The sequence below is a fragment of the Schistocerca americana genome, chromosome 3 (assembly GCF_021461395.2).
Source record: "Schistocerca americana isolate TAMUIC-IGC-003095 chromosome 3, iqSchAmer2.1, whole genome shotgun sequence".
Taxonomy (NCBI): domain Eukaryota; kingdom Metazoa; phylum Arthropoda; class Insecta; order Orthoptera; family Acrididae; genus Schistocerca; species Schistocerca americana.
The window spans coordinates 354916863-354929033 of NC_060121.1; the positions used below are offsets into that span (position 1 = coordinate 354916863).

At 35.7% G+C, this 12171-nt stretch overlaps 1 protein-coding gene across 1 annotated transcript in view; it reads right to left on the reverse strand.

Annotated features, from left to right (window-relative positions):
* LOC124607477 overlaps positions 1–12171 on the reverse strand; it is a 290949-nt gene that overhangs the window by 77007 nt on the left and 201771 nt on the right. The window contains exon 3 of the mRNA XM_047139833.1: positions 10312–10405. Within this exon, the coding sequence (XP_046995789.1) occupies positions 10312–10369 (58 nt within the window). The 5' untranslated portion in view covers positions 10370–10405. The remainder of the gene's footprint in view (positions 1–10311; positions 10406–12171) is intronic.

Below are 12171 nucleotides of genomic sequence, written 5' to 3' on the forward strand. Positions count from 1 at the left end.
TGCTGCCCACATTTCAGTGGAAAGATAGTACCACCTTCAGAAACATATTTAAAAAGGAAAAACTGAATGTTATGAAAGGGGCATGCAGACGTTACTTGTCTGACACTTTGTTTCAAAATAGTGAGAGTCCTTTTGTATGCTGGTTTAGTTTCTTACATGTGAAGCTCAAACCACAATAAATGAAATGGGGAAAATAAGAAATAAATTACACACATCTGTTTCCAAACTGCCTGGACACTTACAAATTGTAGAATACAATAAAGAAATTCCACTGAGATTTCAACAGGCTCTCTTATCCTGTGTACAACATTATTTTAAGAAGAACCAATTTATAGAAAATACAGTTTTTAAATTCTGGAGATATAAGTGGTATCTGTCTTAAGATGCCTGAACTTCTGGTGTCATAATTCTAAAACCATTACTGCACAAACTTTATTAGCACTAGTCATAAATATGCTCAGTTGGTGGCTCAGATTATACTGTAGTGGACGGAAGTAATTGGCTGCTGTGCAATTTTATGACAATAACAAAAAATATATGTACTACTCATTAAATATGGTGCATCACAAAGGTCTGCACTAGTGGCCACCTCATTTGTGGATGATACTACCTGGAATTAATATTGTTGCAATACTAATCAGGTACTGATCAGATGGAATATAGTTGAAAATACTTCAAATTTTGTAAAATGAAATTCATGCAGTATAAATGAAATAAAACATTTGTATTAATTTTCTAAAACAGATAATGTAATACAGACATTAACACAAACATCAATAAAGCATAAGTTCCACTCTTGAACAGTGCTCCAGTCTAACACTTATGGTCTCTCAATTTTGTTACATAATAAGAAAAGTGAAGTCCATTCTCTTTGATATGGGCAATGGAACTTACTGTATGATAACATTGTAGCCTATCTTATGGAGTGAAAATGAATTGTGAGGTGATTGTTGATGTTCTGACGACAAGACTAAAAGTTGAGGCAAGGCTCCTATTTAATGCATCATATGTAATACTCACAAGTTAAATTCAGTCAGTAATAATAGTATATTGGACTGATCCATGATACAGTAGGATGTAAAGCAAAATGTTAAAAATAAGATCAAACTGAGCTGTCAATTTTAATGGTGGGTATTTCAGTCTTTGACAACCCTGTTAATGACTGGCACCAAGGTCTCAATTCTACACGAAGTACAAAACAAATCACTGACAAAAATTAATTACATTATGAATTTCTATTCAGGAATTTTATTTCTGTAGATTTTCATTCCAATCGCTGGAACAACTGGTTGTCAATAACTGGAGCATCTCATTCCAGGTATAGGTGGCAATAGAAATTACAAGTCTGAATAAATGACAATAGTCACAGAAGCTGCCCAGGAAGGTATTCCAATAGCTAAGGCAGCCACAGACTTGGGCTGTTAAAGGTGAAATTGTATTACATGGTAGGCAGCAAAATTTTCAGATTGCTTAACTTCAGTCCTCTTGTTATACTCCCTGAAGATGAAGAAAACATTTTAATCCAGTGGCTTTTGTCAACTGCAAAGTGCACTAACCAGTAACAAAAGAAATACTGCTGTTCAGTGTATAGCAAATAACAAAAAATGAAAAGGCAAAATTCATATCCTACTGGAAGACCAGGCAGAAAACCATATACATCATTTACAAAAAGACAACCAAAACTTCACAGCCTCTAATGAAAATGTAACTAGGCAACAAAACTGAACAGTATATGAAGGAAGCAAAATAAAAGTGTTTTGGAAACATCAAATGACCAAAATTGTTCTCCATTGAGATGAAAGGGCTATGAACTTTGTTTACAAAACAAGAACAATTTACAGTGAAAAGTTGTTCACAGTGTTTTGTAAAATTACAGGTGCTCCAGATTAAGTAGTAAGTACAATGGAAATGCCTGTAAGTATTCACTGGCAATGTGTTACTTAATGAGAATCCTGGAACACTTCTGGTATAAGTAGTATCTGAAAAATTATACACTTCACCTATGTGAAGTACATGTGTTATTCTCTTGGACACATCAAGCATCTTTTTATTGGAGGATCATGGAAGGAGAGAAAAAACGGCACAAACCAATCTGCAACTACCACTCTCTTCCATATAATGAATTATTTGTAACTGCTGCACAGCTCAGTGGAGATGTAGCTCAAAAACCCATCCTCTTCACAAATGAAACTAGCTTCTATCAAAAAGAAACACACATACTGGTAAACAAAGCCATCAATAGATTTAAAGTTTCTGAACTAAGAAATATGTATATATTGTTAATTAAGGTAAGGATGAGTTACTCAGCAATCCACTAAGATGTATAAAAAAGGTGGGTATGTAAGGGAGTTAATTACAGTAAAAGCAAACAACACGAATGGCTGGCTCTGAGCACTATGGGACTCAACTGCTGAGGTCATTAGTCCCCTAGCACTATGGGACTCAACTGCTGAGGTCATTAGTCCCCTAGAACTTAGAACTAGTTAAACCTAACTAACCTAAGGACATCACAAACATCCATGCCCGAGGCAGGATTCGAACCGGCGACCGTAGCGGTCTTGCGGTTCCAGACTGCCGCGCCTTTAACCGCACGGCCACTTCGGCCGCAACATGAATCATACAGAGTTTGTGCAGCCTATAAGCATGTGCTTTAACCTAAGCCAATTGGAAAGACAATGTAGAAATACTTCATTATTAATTTACTTTACATGTAACTAATTATATGATTCTATAGTCACAAAAGCATTTAATTCTTCATATGCCCAACATCACATAGCATATCAGTTCTAAACAAAAGAGTCAATGAACAACTATATACAATAAGAAATGCATTGCTTTTTCAGTTGTTAAAAGATGGCGTCTGTACAGCATATACATAGCCTCAATAGAACTTCCATACACAGATACTATTTTGACAGGTGGAAGCAATATTGTATATCAGGGAGGAGGAAAACAACTAGAAACAAACCAACTGAATAACAACTCAAAAATATCTACATAACTATCTGAATAGGCAGCCCTGTACATTAAGATCATAGAAAAAAAATTCCAATGAACACTTCAAGATAATACAGTACAAGAACTGTCACTGCTCTGTAAAAAGTATGGTACAATTTTAAAGACACTTGTATCAAATATTTTGCCCAACTGCCTCTGTGGAATTATAATTTACAGTAGCCTACATTACAAGGTGCATCATAAAAATGTAACCAAATTTAGACACATTGCTCTATTGCCTCTCAAAAAGAACTCTCTGAAGGGTCTGGGACTCTGACATAAGCCATCCTCAGCAAAGAACACCTATTAATAAAAATCAAGGTCAAGGCATTCTTGCTTCCTATTACTTGACAGTAACACTTACGAGGGCATGGGAAGTAAGCATACGGGTGGTGCAACTTTTTAACAAAATTTCCTAAACGATTCATTTAAAGGATGGGCATCAGTTCACAATTGCATACAAACTTCAAGGTAAACTATCACTACATGCATATCCTAACAGCATACAAACGGCAGTTGTATGTGTAATGACATTTTGTATACATTTCTGCTGTATACAGCTAATCTTACTGTCAGCCTACGAAAAACACACTAACGAAATCCATATTAACTGAGAATCAACCATAACTTTCTATCTGGCACGTTCTTTCCTTGACTGACATATATATACATTTGTCCCATGTCCTCAGATGAAACCACCTCTGTTGTTTGACTGCCGCAGTTCATTCTCTCACTACTGCTGTCTTCGTTCAATCCTCGGAACACTGTCTGGGACAAGACGGAGGGCTGTATTACAAAAGAAACCAATTGCTTTGGTTGGTAAAATAGTATTATAGTTTTTGTGTGTCTTGCACGAAGTCTGTACCTTTTAATGCAGAATCACTGATCCATCAGTTCTAACCAGTCTTCGCGGTTAATCTCTTGATAATATTACTATCTATTTAGGGCATAACAATGCCTGTTCTCTTCGGCTTCGCAACAATCATTATTATTACTTTCATTGTTGTTATTAGATTCGCCGTCAATGACGTTCTTGTACACCGAACGTAAGACATACGTATAACGCTTACTGCTGGGTGCCAAATAGACTACATTTATCAGCATCACATTTGCTCCAGGTAATTCTCGCATAAACACAATATTCTCTTCACTTTCCAACTTCGAAATGTACTTGCAGACAGCGGTTGTGGCAATAGTTTCATGATGAGGTAGTAAGAACATTTTGGTTGGCGTTTTGTGTTTCCTTCCCGAAAACTATTAAAAATGTTCCATTAACCAGTCTTCAAATCTTCTAGCAACGTTATTAATGCCACTGCACATGCAATTGCGACCATGTCAAAACACAAACAATTCAGCGGATCTGCAACGAGTTACAGTCTCAAAGCCTCTCCACTTCTCCAGACTGACAAACATGATAGCCGACGAGATGGTATCGATATTGCTGGTAGCAATCGTACCAGGCAAAGCAATTCATTTTGCGTTAAATAGAATCATGCTTTTACTATGTGCAATAATTTATCATTCCTGATGGGCTTATTTCACGAAATGTTTTTATGAGATATAGCATCACAGTTGTTAACAACTTCGAAAGGAAAGTCCCAGAGTGTAACGAATAATACACAATGGCAGTCACGTTACAACGCCGTCACCTAGGTGTATTCACACTGGCATGTCAAGCCAATTCAACTCCCGTGATTTCAGTTCCCTCAGCTGTCCTCAACTTCCTTATCGCGGGAATTGCGATCTTCGTAAGCTGATTTTCAACTGTTCTTAAGTGTGAATTGCACACATACAATGTGATAGCTTATATAAGTGGATGCTGGAGTCCACATTTGTACGAAAATGATATTTATTGATTTGCTGCTTGCATGGATATATTGCATATTAGAGAAGTAAGGCAGAAGTGCAAAACAACACAAAAAAGTGTGTGGGACCGAAAAATGTCATTAAGTGGTACAGAAGGGCAAGTTCACACACTATACAAGGAGCTCGAGGAATTTGCAGTTTATATTTTAGAAAGTTAAGGCAACAGATTTATAATTTGTTGCATCAAACTGCACCAGGAATTGCTAAAACGGGTACAGTCACTAAAAATCTTCGAATTTCGGAAACGGCTTTTCGCTGTCGAGTTTACATGTTAAGGTCTGAAGCGGATTTGCTAGAACAGTTAAATATGGTTAGATTAGATTAGATTAGATTAATACTAGTTCCATGGATCATGAATACGTTATTTCGTAATGATGTGGAACGAGTCGAATTTTCCAATACATGACATAATTAGGTTAATTTAACAACATACTTAAGTTAATATAACAACTTTATTTTTTTTTGTGTGTTTTTTTTTCTTAATTTATATCTAAAAATTCCTCTATGGAGTAGAAGGAGTTGTCATTCAGAAATTCTTTTAATTTCTTCTTAAATACTTGTTGGTTATCTGTCAGACATTTGATACTATTTGGTAAGTGACCAAAGACTTTGGTGCCAGTATAATTCACCCCTTTCTGTGCCAAAGTTAGATTTAATCTTGAATAGTGAAGATCGTCCTTTCTCCTAGTATTGTAGTTATGCACACTGCTATTACTTTTGAATTGGGTTTGGTTGGTAATAACAAATTTCATAAGAGAGTATATATACTGAGAAGCTACTGTGAATATCCCTAGATCCTTAAATAAATGTCTGCAGGATGATCTTGGGTGGACTCCAGCTATTATTCTGATTACACGCTTCTGTGCAATAAATACTTTATTCCTCAGTGATGAATTACCCCAAAATATGATACCATATGAAAGCAATGAGTGAAAATAGGCGTAGTAAGCTAATTTACTAAGATGTTTATCACCAAAATTTGCAATGACCCTTATTGCATAAGTGGCTGAACTCAAACGTTTCAGCAGATCATCAATGTGTTTCTTCCAATTTAATCTCTCATCAATGGACATACCTAAAAATTTGGAATATTCTACCTTAGCTATATGCTTCTGATTAAGGTCTATATTTATTAATGGCGTCATGCCATTCACTGTACGGAACTGTATGTACTGTGTCTTATCAAAATTCAGTGAGAGTCCGTTTACAAGGAACCACTTAGTAATTTTCTGAAAGACAGTGTTGACAATTTCATCAGTTAATTCTTGTTTCTCAGGTGTGATTACTATACTTGTATCATCAGCGAAGAGAACTAACTTTGCCTCTTCATGAATATAGAATGGTAAGTCATTAATATATAATAAGAACAACAAAGGACCCAAGACTGACCCTTGTGGAACCCCATTCTTGATAGTTCCCCAGTTTGAGGAATGTGCTGATCTTTGCATGTTACGATAACTACTTATTTCAACTTTCTGCACTCTTCCAGTTAGGTACGAATTAAACCATTTGTGCACTGTCCCACTCATGCCACAATACTTGAGCTTGTCTAGCAGAATTTCATGATTTACACAATCAAAAGCCTTTGAGAGATCACAAAAAATCCCAATGGGAGGTGTTCGGTTATTCAGATCATTCAAAATTTGACTGGTGAAAGCATATATGGCATTTTCTGTTGAAAAACCTTTCTGGAAACCAAACTGACATTTTGTTAGTACTTCATTTTTACAGATATGTGAAGCTACTCTTGAATACATTACTTTCTCAAAAATTTTGGATAAAGCTGTTAGAAGGGAGATTAGACGGTAATTGTTGACATCAGATCTATCCCCCTTTTTATGCAAAGGTATAACAATAGCATATTTCAGCCTATCAGGGAAAATGCCCTGTTCCAGAGAGCTATTACACAGGTGGCTGAGACTCTTACTTATTTGTTGAGAACAAGTTTTTAGTATTTTGCTGGAAATGCCATCAATTCCATGTGAGTTTTTGCTTTTAAGCAAGTTTATTATTTTCCTAATTTCAGAGGGAGAAGTGGGTGAGATTTCAATTGTATCAAATTGCATAGGTATGGCCTCTTCCATTAACAGCCTGGCATCTTCTAATGAACACCTGGATCCTACTATATCCACAACATTTAGAAAATGATTATTAAAAATATTTTCAACTTCTGACTTTTTGTTCGTAAAGTTTTCATTCAATTTGATGGTAATACTGTCTTCCTCTGCTCTTGGTTGACCTGTTTCTCTTTTAATAATATTCCAAATTGTTTTAATTTTATTATCAGAGTTGCTGATTTCAGACATGATACACATACTCCTGGATTTTTTAATAACTTTTCTTAATATAACACAGTAGTTTTTATAATTTTTGATAGTTTCTGAGTCACTACTCTTTCTTGCTGTCAGATACATTTCCCTTTTCCGGTTACAAGATATTTTTATACCCTTAGTAAGCCATGGTTTGTTACAAGGTTTCTTACGAGTATATTTAACTATTTTCTTGGGGAAGCAGTTTTCAAATGCATTTACAAAAATGTCATGAAATAAATTATATTTTAAATTGGCATCAGGTTCACAGTACACCTCATCCCAGTCTAACTGCTGTAGGCTTTCCCTGAAATTTGCAATTGTTAAATCGTTGACTGAATGTACTACTTTGGAGGACTGTTTAGTATTGCTGAATGGAGCTATGTCATATATTGTAACTAGCTGTGCACCATGATCAGAAAGACCATTCTCAACAGGCTGAGCATTTATCTGGTTAAACTTATCTTGGTCTATAAAGAAGTTATCTATCAGTGAGCTGCTATCCTTTACCACCCGAGTAGGAAAATCAATAACGAGTGTCAAATTGAAAGAACCGAGTAATGCCTCAAGGTCATTTTTCCTATTACCCTCTTTCAGAGAATCTGCATTAAAGTCCCCACAAATAATAATTTGCTTCCCTCTGTCTGACAGATAGCACAACAAGGAGTCCAAATTTTTCAGAAATAGATGAAAATTTCCTGATGGGGACCTATATACAGTTACAATTATAAATGTGCCTTTATTTAATTTAATTTAATTTAATTTAATATGCCATGTGGAAGACATCTGATCCGGTTTCTGATTCAGTCAACACAATCGTTATTTCCCTTCACTTAAATATTACAGGTAGACAGCTTCATGGTCATTCTAATATTTCTGCTTCTCCTTCACTTCACAATAAAAACCATATTAACCGAATATTCTGTAAACAAGATGTATCTTGATAGCCCAAGCATGTTTCAAAACCGTTTACGTATTGGAAAATCGTCAGCTAGAAGCGGATTTCCAGAATAGAGTTTGAAATCTTTACATGACCACCCAGAAGCGATATTGGGAAATTGATTTACGAAATCCAGGTTTGGGAGCCCCTTGTAAACACCGCGAGTGCTATGAGCTGCCATCACACACCATGAAAAACTGGTTTGTGTAATGTTTCGTTGCTAGTCCAATGTAATTTATTGTATAATAGTCATATCTCCCTCAATGCCTTTCCTTCAAGATTTATAGGTTTCCCTTACGTCTTGTATTTTTAATACTTCAAGTGCCTTATTTGGACTGGGGTTAGCTAGTGAAACCACGTAAATATTGATCATTGAAGTTGGCAAAACTCTCTCACACACAATCTAGAGAGCTTTTTACCAATAAATATGCCTGCCACAAACATATATGTATATAAACAATTTCGAGTATTTGAATATTTCAGTCCATTCTTTTATGCAGTACTACAAATACCAGTTAGCATACAAATAAATTCGAGCTACTAATCAAACTGATTTCACCAACAGTACTTTTTTCACTTCTAGTTGCAGCCATATTGCAAATCATTTCATTGTAAAATATAAAATATCGTACCGGTACACATAAAAATCCACTTTATAAATCTAGTAGAGGGCAAGTAATTTAGTGCACTCATGTGGTGTACTTCAGACTGCTGGCTCACTACTTCAATTAATCTTTTGTCATTTATTATAATGTTTAACAAAAGAAATAATGAAGTGAAGCAATTTGTAGCAAATAACAAACAAAAAATGTTGATAATAACAACAACAACCACAACGAAACGAAGTATGGAGGTCTTGTATGGCTTTGTATCTGGTGGAAATGAGCGTGGGGGGTCATGTGATCAACAACAGACAGATAATGTCAGACTTCAAGACCATCAGGATGGCCACTGTGGATGCTGCCATTTGAAATGCATTGCAGAACGTTTCGATGTCACAGGATGTGATATGATGTGATAGCCAGAGTGAATTAATCTCAATTCATCTAGTATTAAGAGGTGTATATGCCCCAAGAATTATATGAAATAACAATAGTGAAATATTATGAGAAAAATTAAATCAATCATGACATTTCACATTTAACATTATATCTTTCTCAGAAAAGATCAACGTTGCCATCTAAAGGCCAATTTACACTGGCTGTCACGTCATGTCATGTCACGCAGAACATTCTCCAATGCATTTCACATAGTGGCATACGCACTGGCCATCCCGTCTTGTCACATCACATCATGTCAAGGATTCTCTGGAAGAGCGTTTTGATGGCTGACATCGTATGTTTGTTGTTGATAAGGTGAACCCACAAGCTCATTTCGTCCAGAGACACAGCCATGCGCACATCTCCATATTTGTTTTTTTTGTGGTTTTTGTGATTAATATAACTTGTTTTTGTTCATTATTGATAATGAATTGTTTCATTTCATTATTTCTTTTGTTAAAATTTATAATAAATGATGAAAGATTAATTGAAGCAGCAAGGCAGCAGTCTGAATTTTGTGACATCAGTGTACTCAATTAGTTGCCCTGTACTACATTTATAAAGCGGATTTTTATACTCACCAGTATGTTATTTAATATTTTGCAGTGAAATGCATTGCAATATGGCTGCAACTTGTAATGAGAAAAGTACTGTGGGTAAAATCAGTTTGATTAGTAAGTGGAATTTATTTGTATTTGGACAGGCATTTGTTGTGCTACATAAAAGAATGTATACAAAGAAGGGGAGCATGAATTGCAGCAGGTTTTCTTGAAGATAGATGCAAACTATCCCATGAAAGTGTATTTAGAATGGTTCTAGAACCGTCTCTAATCGATGAATCTGGGTACATGCTACAACTCGCTACCTATCACACCCAAAGAGATGAAACTGACAACATAATGCACAGAGGAGTAAGCAATAATTCTTCCTGTGCTCTACACGTGAAAGAAACGGGGAAAAGCACAAGTAACTGGTTGAACTGTTTAAAGAGATGATTGCATACTCATCACAACAGCCATATAACTGAATGAAAGGACTTTTCTTATGTTCACACATTGCAATTAATTAATAAATATCTCAAATCTCTTACAAGCTAATCAAGAATTTCATTTCTTATGTTTAATGAATTTGGAGTGTTTTAAGTACGGTACATACTCACCTCCAAAAAAGCAGAAGACCAGGAAGGAGAGGAGAGGGCTGCTCTTTTGAGACTTCATTGTGGATCAGTTCAACATCTCAGGAAAAAAATAATCCTGAAAAAAGGAAAGAAAAATTAAGAAAACAATATGAAGTGTTTGATTTATTTATAGCGACATTTGGATGTTGAGTGTAATCATGTGTCATGTCACACAGCATTGTATAAAAATGAAAGAGACAGTACTCTATATATAAATTTGAAGGTGATGTTCTAACAAGACTGTGTTTCAGTTCTAGAAAACTTTCAGTAGCATCAAATTCTTAAGTTTACCTCCAATCTATGGTCCTATTGGAGGTATTGTCTGTTCATTGCTTCTCTCAGTTCTGTGGAGTCGGTTATTTGTGCCTGGGAAGCATTGTAGAGTCTTTGCCTGAAGACTTTTGATTTCCTCTTGTTTTAAACACAGAAGTCCCAGTCCAGTATATAGCTTTAATCTTCCACGAAGTTTTGTATCAGTGTGCACTCCACTGCAGAGTGAAAATTCATTCTGGAATGAAACTCTTTCTTTTATGAGGTATCGTATAGAGAGCTACCGAGTGAAATCCAAACTTAAGAGAAACTTTTCTTTGTGTTCTCAGAGCAGTGCCATATGTCAAAGACATTAAGATCAGAAAGGTAGGAGCCAAACCTTCAATTCTGCAATATGATTTCAATATAATTTTCACCCACTAAACAATCAAATAAAGAACCAACAATTCGATTTTGTGTTTGCTATCAACTGTTGCCTCAACGTCTGGTTGCATTTGTCAACTGAGGTAATGCAATGATCGTTGTGTTGATGAGTCTGCAAGATCCAAAAGTATCTATTTTACACAGAAGATAGTCCCAATGGTGTCATGGACCCTCATCTCTTATGTCTCTTGTCTGTTAAAGGCAAAGAACAGCAGCTGCGCCTTTTCTGCATTACAATAAATAGCGCTATAGCAGAGGAGAGATTTGCTAAAATTTTAGTTTCTCTGGTGTCACTACTAAATTTCTACTGAGACACAACAGGATTTTTTTCTCATTGTGGATTGATTTTTGGATACTGTTGCGTCAGATGCAGAATAAATGAGAACTGAACATACTTCTTTATGCACCTGATGAGGAATACACATGTCACGACCTGAACGTCCTAGGTAAAGGAACAAGGAGGTAAATCCACAGTAGTTTCCCATTCTAGTTGATGTAACATGTGACCTACACAAAGTTCCAGCATGAGGAAGCTTACAGTTACTCTAACATGAATTATGTTCAACAAGATGAAATCTTTATATTTATTTGTTATAATATTCCATTACATATTACCCATCCTTCCACAATGAAACACAATTTTCAGTTAACTCAGTATGTGCTCTGTAATTGATTTATCGATTACGTTATCTCTTTACAGTCATGTAAGCTATTTTTGAACTCTGTACAATTTGACACGTTCCATATGCTTTCGATTCACTCGGTACCTGGATTTATGGAACATGAAATAGGTAAATAAGTAAATACTCATAAATACGTGCTGCCATTTTTGGCGGGAGAGATTACGCCAGCAAATCTCATGCTATGCATATCTCTACCTGCGACATTGTTTCGTTACAAGTGTTATTTAAGCCTGCATGGCGAATATCGACTTGAGCCCTTCGATCAATGTTATTCAAGAAGGAAGAAAGATTAGGATTTAATATTCTATCGCCGACGAGGTCGCTACAGATGAATTACAACAGAAAACGTGTGAAGGGAAATCAGCAATCTTTTCCCAGCATTTGCCTTCAGTGATTTATGGACACGCTAGGAAATTAAATCTGGATGCAAGGGTGGTAGGATTTGAATGCTGTTTTTCTGAACATG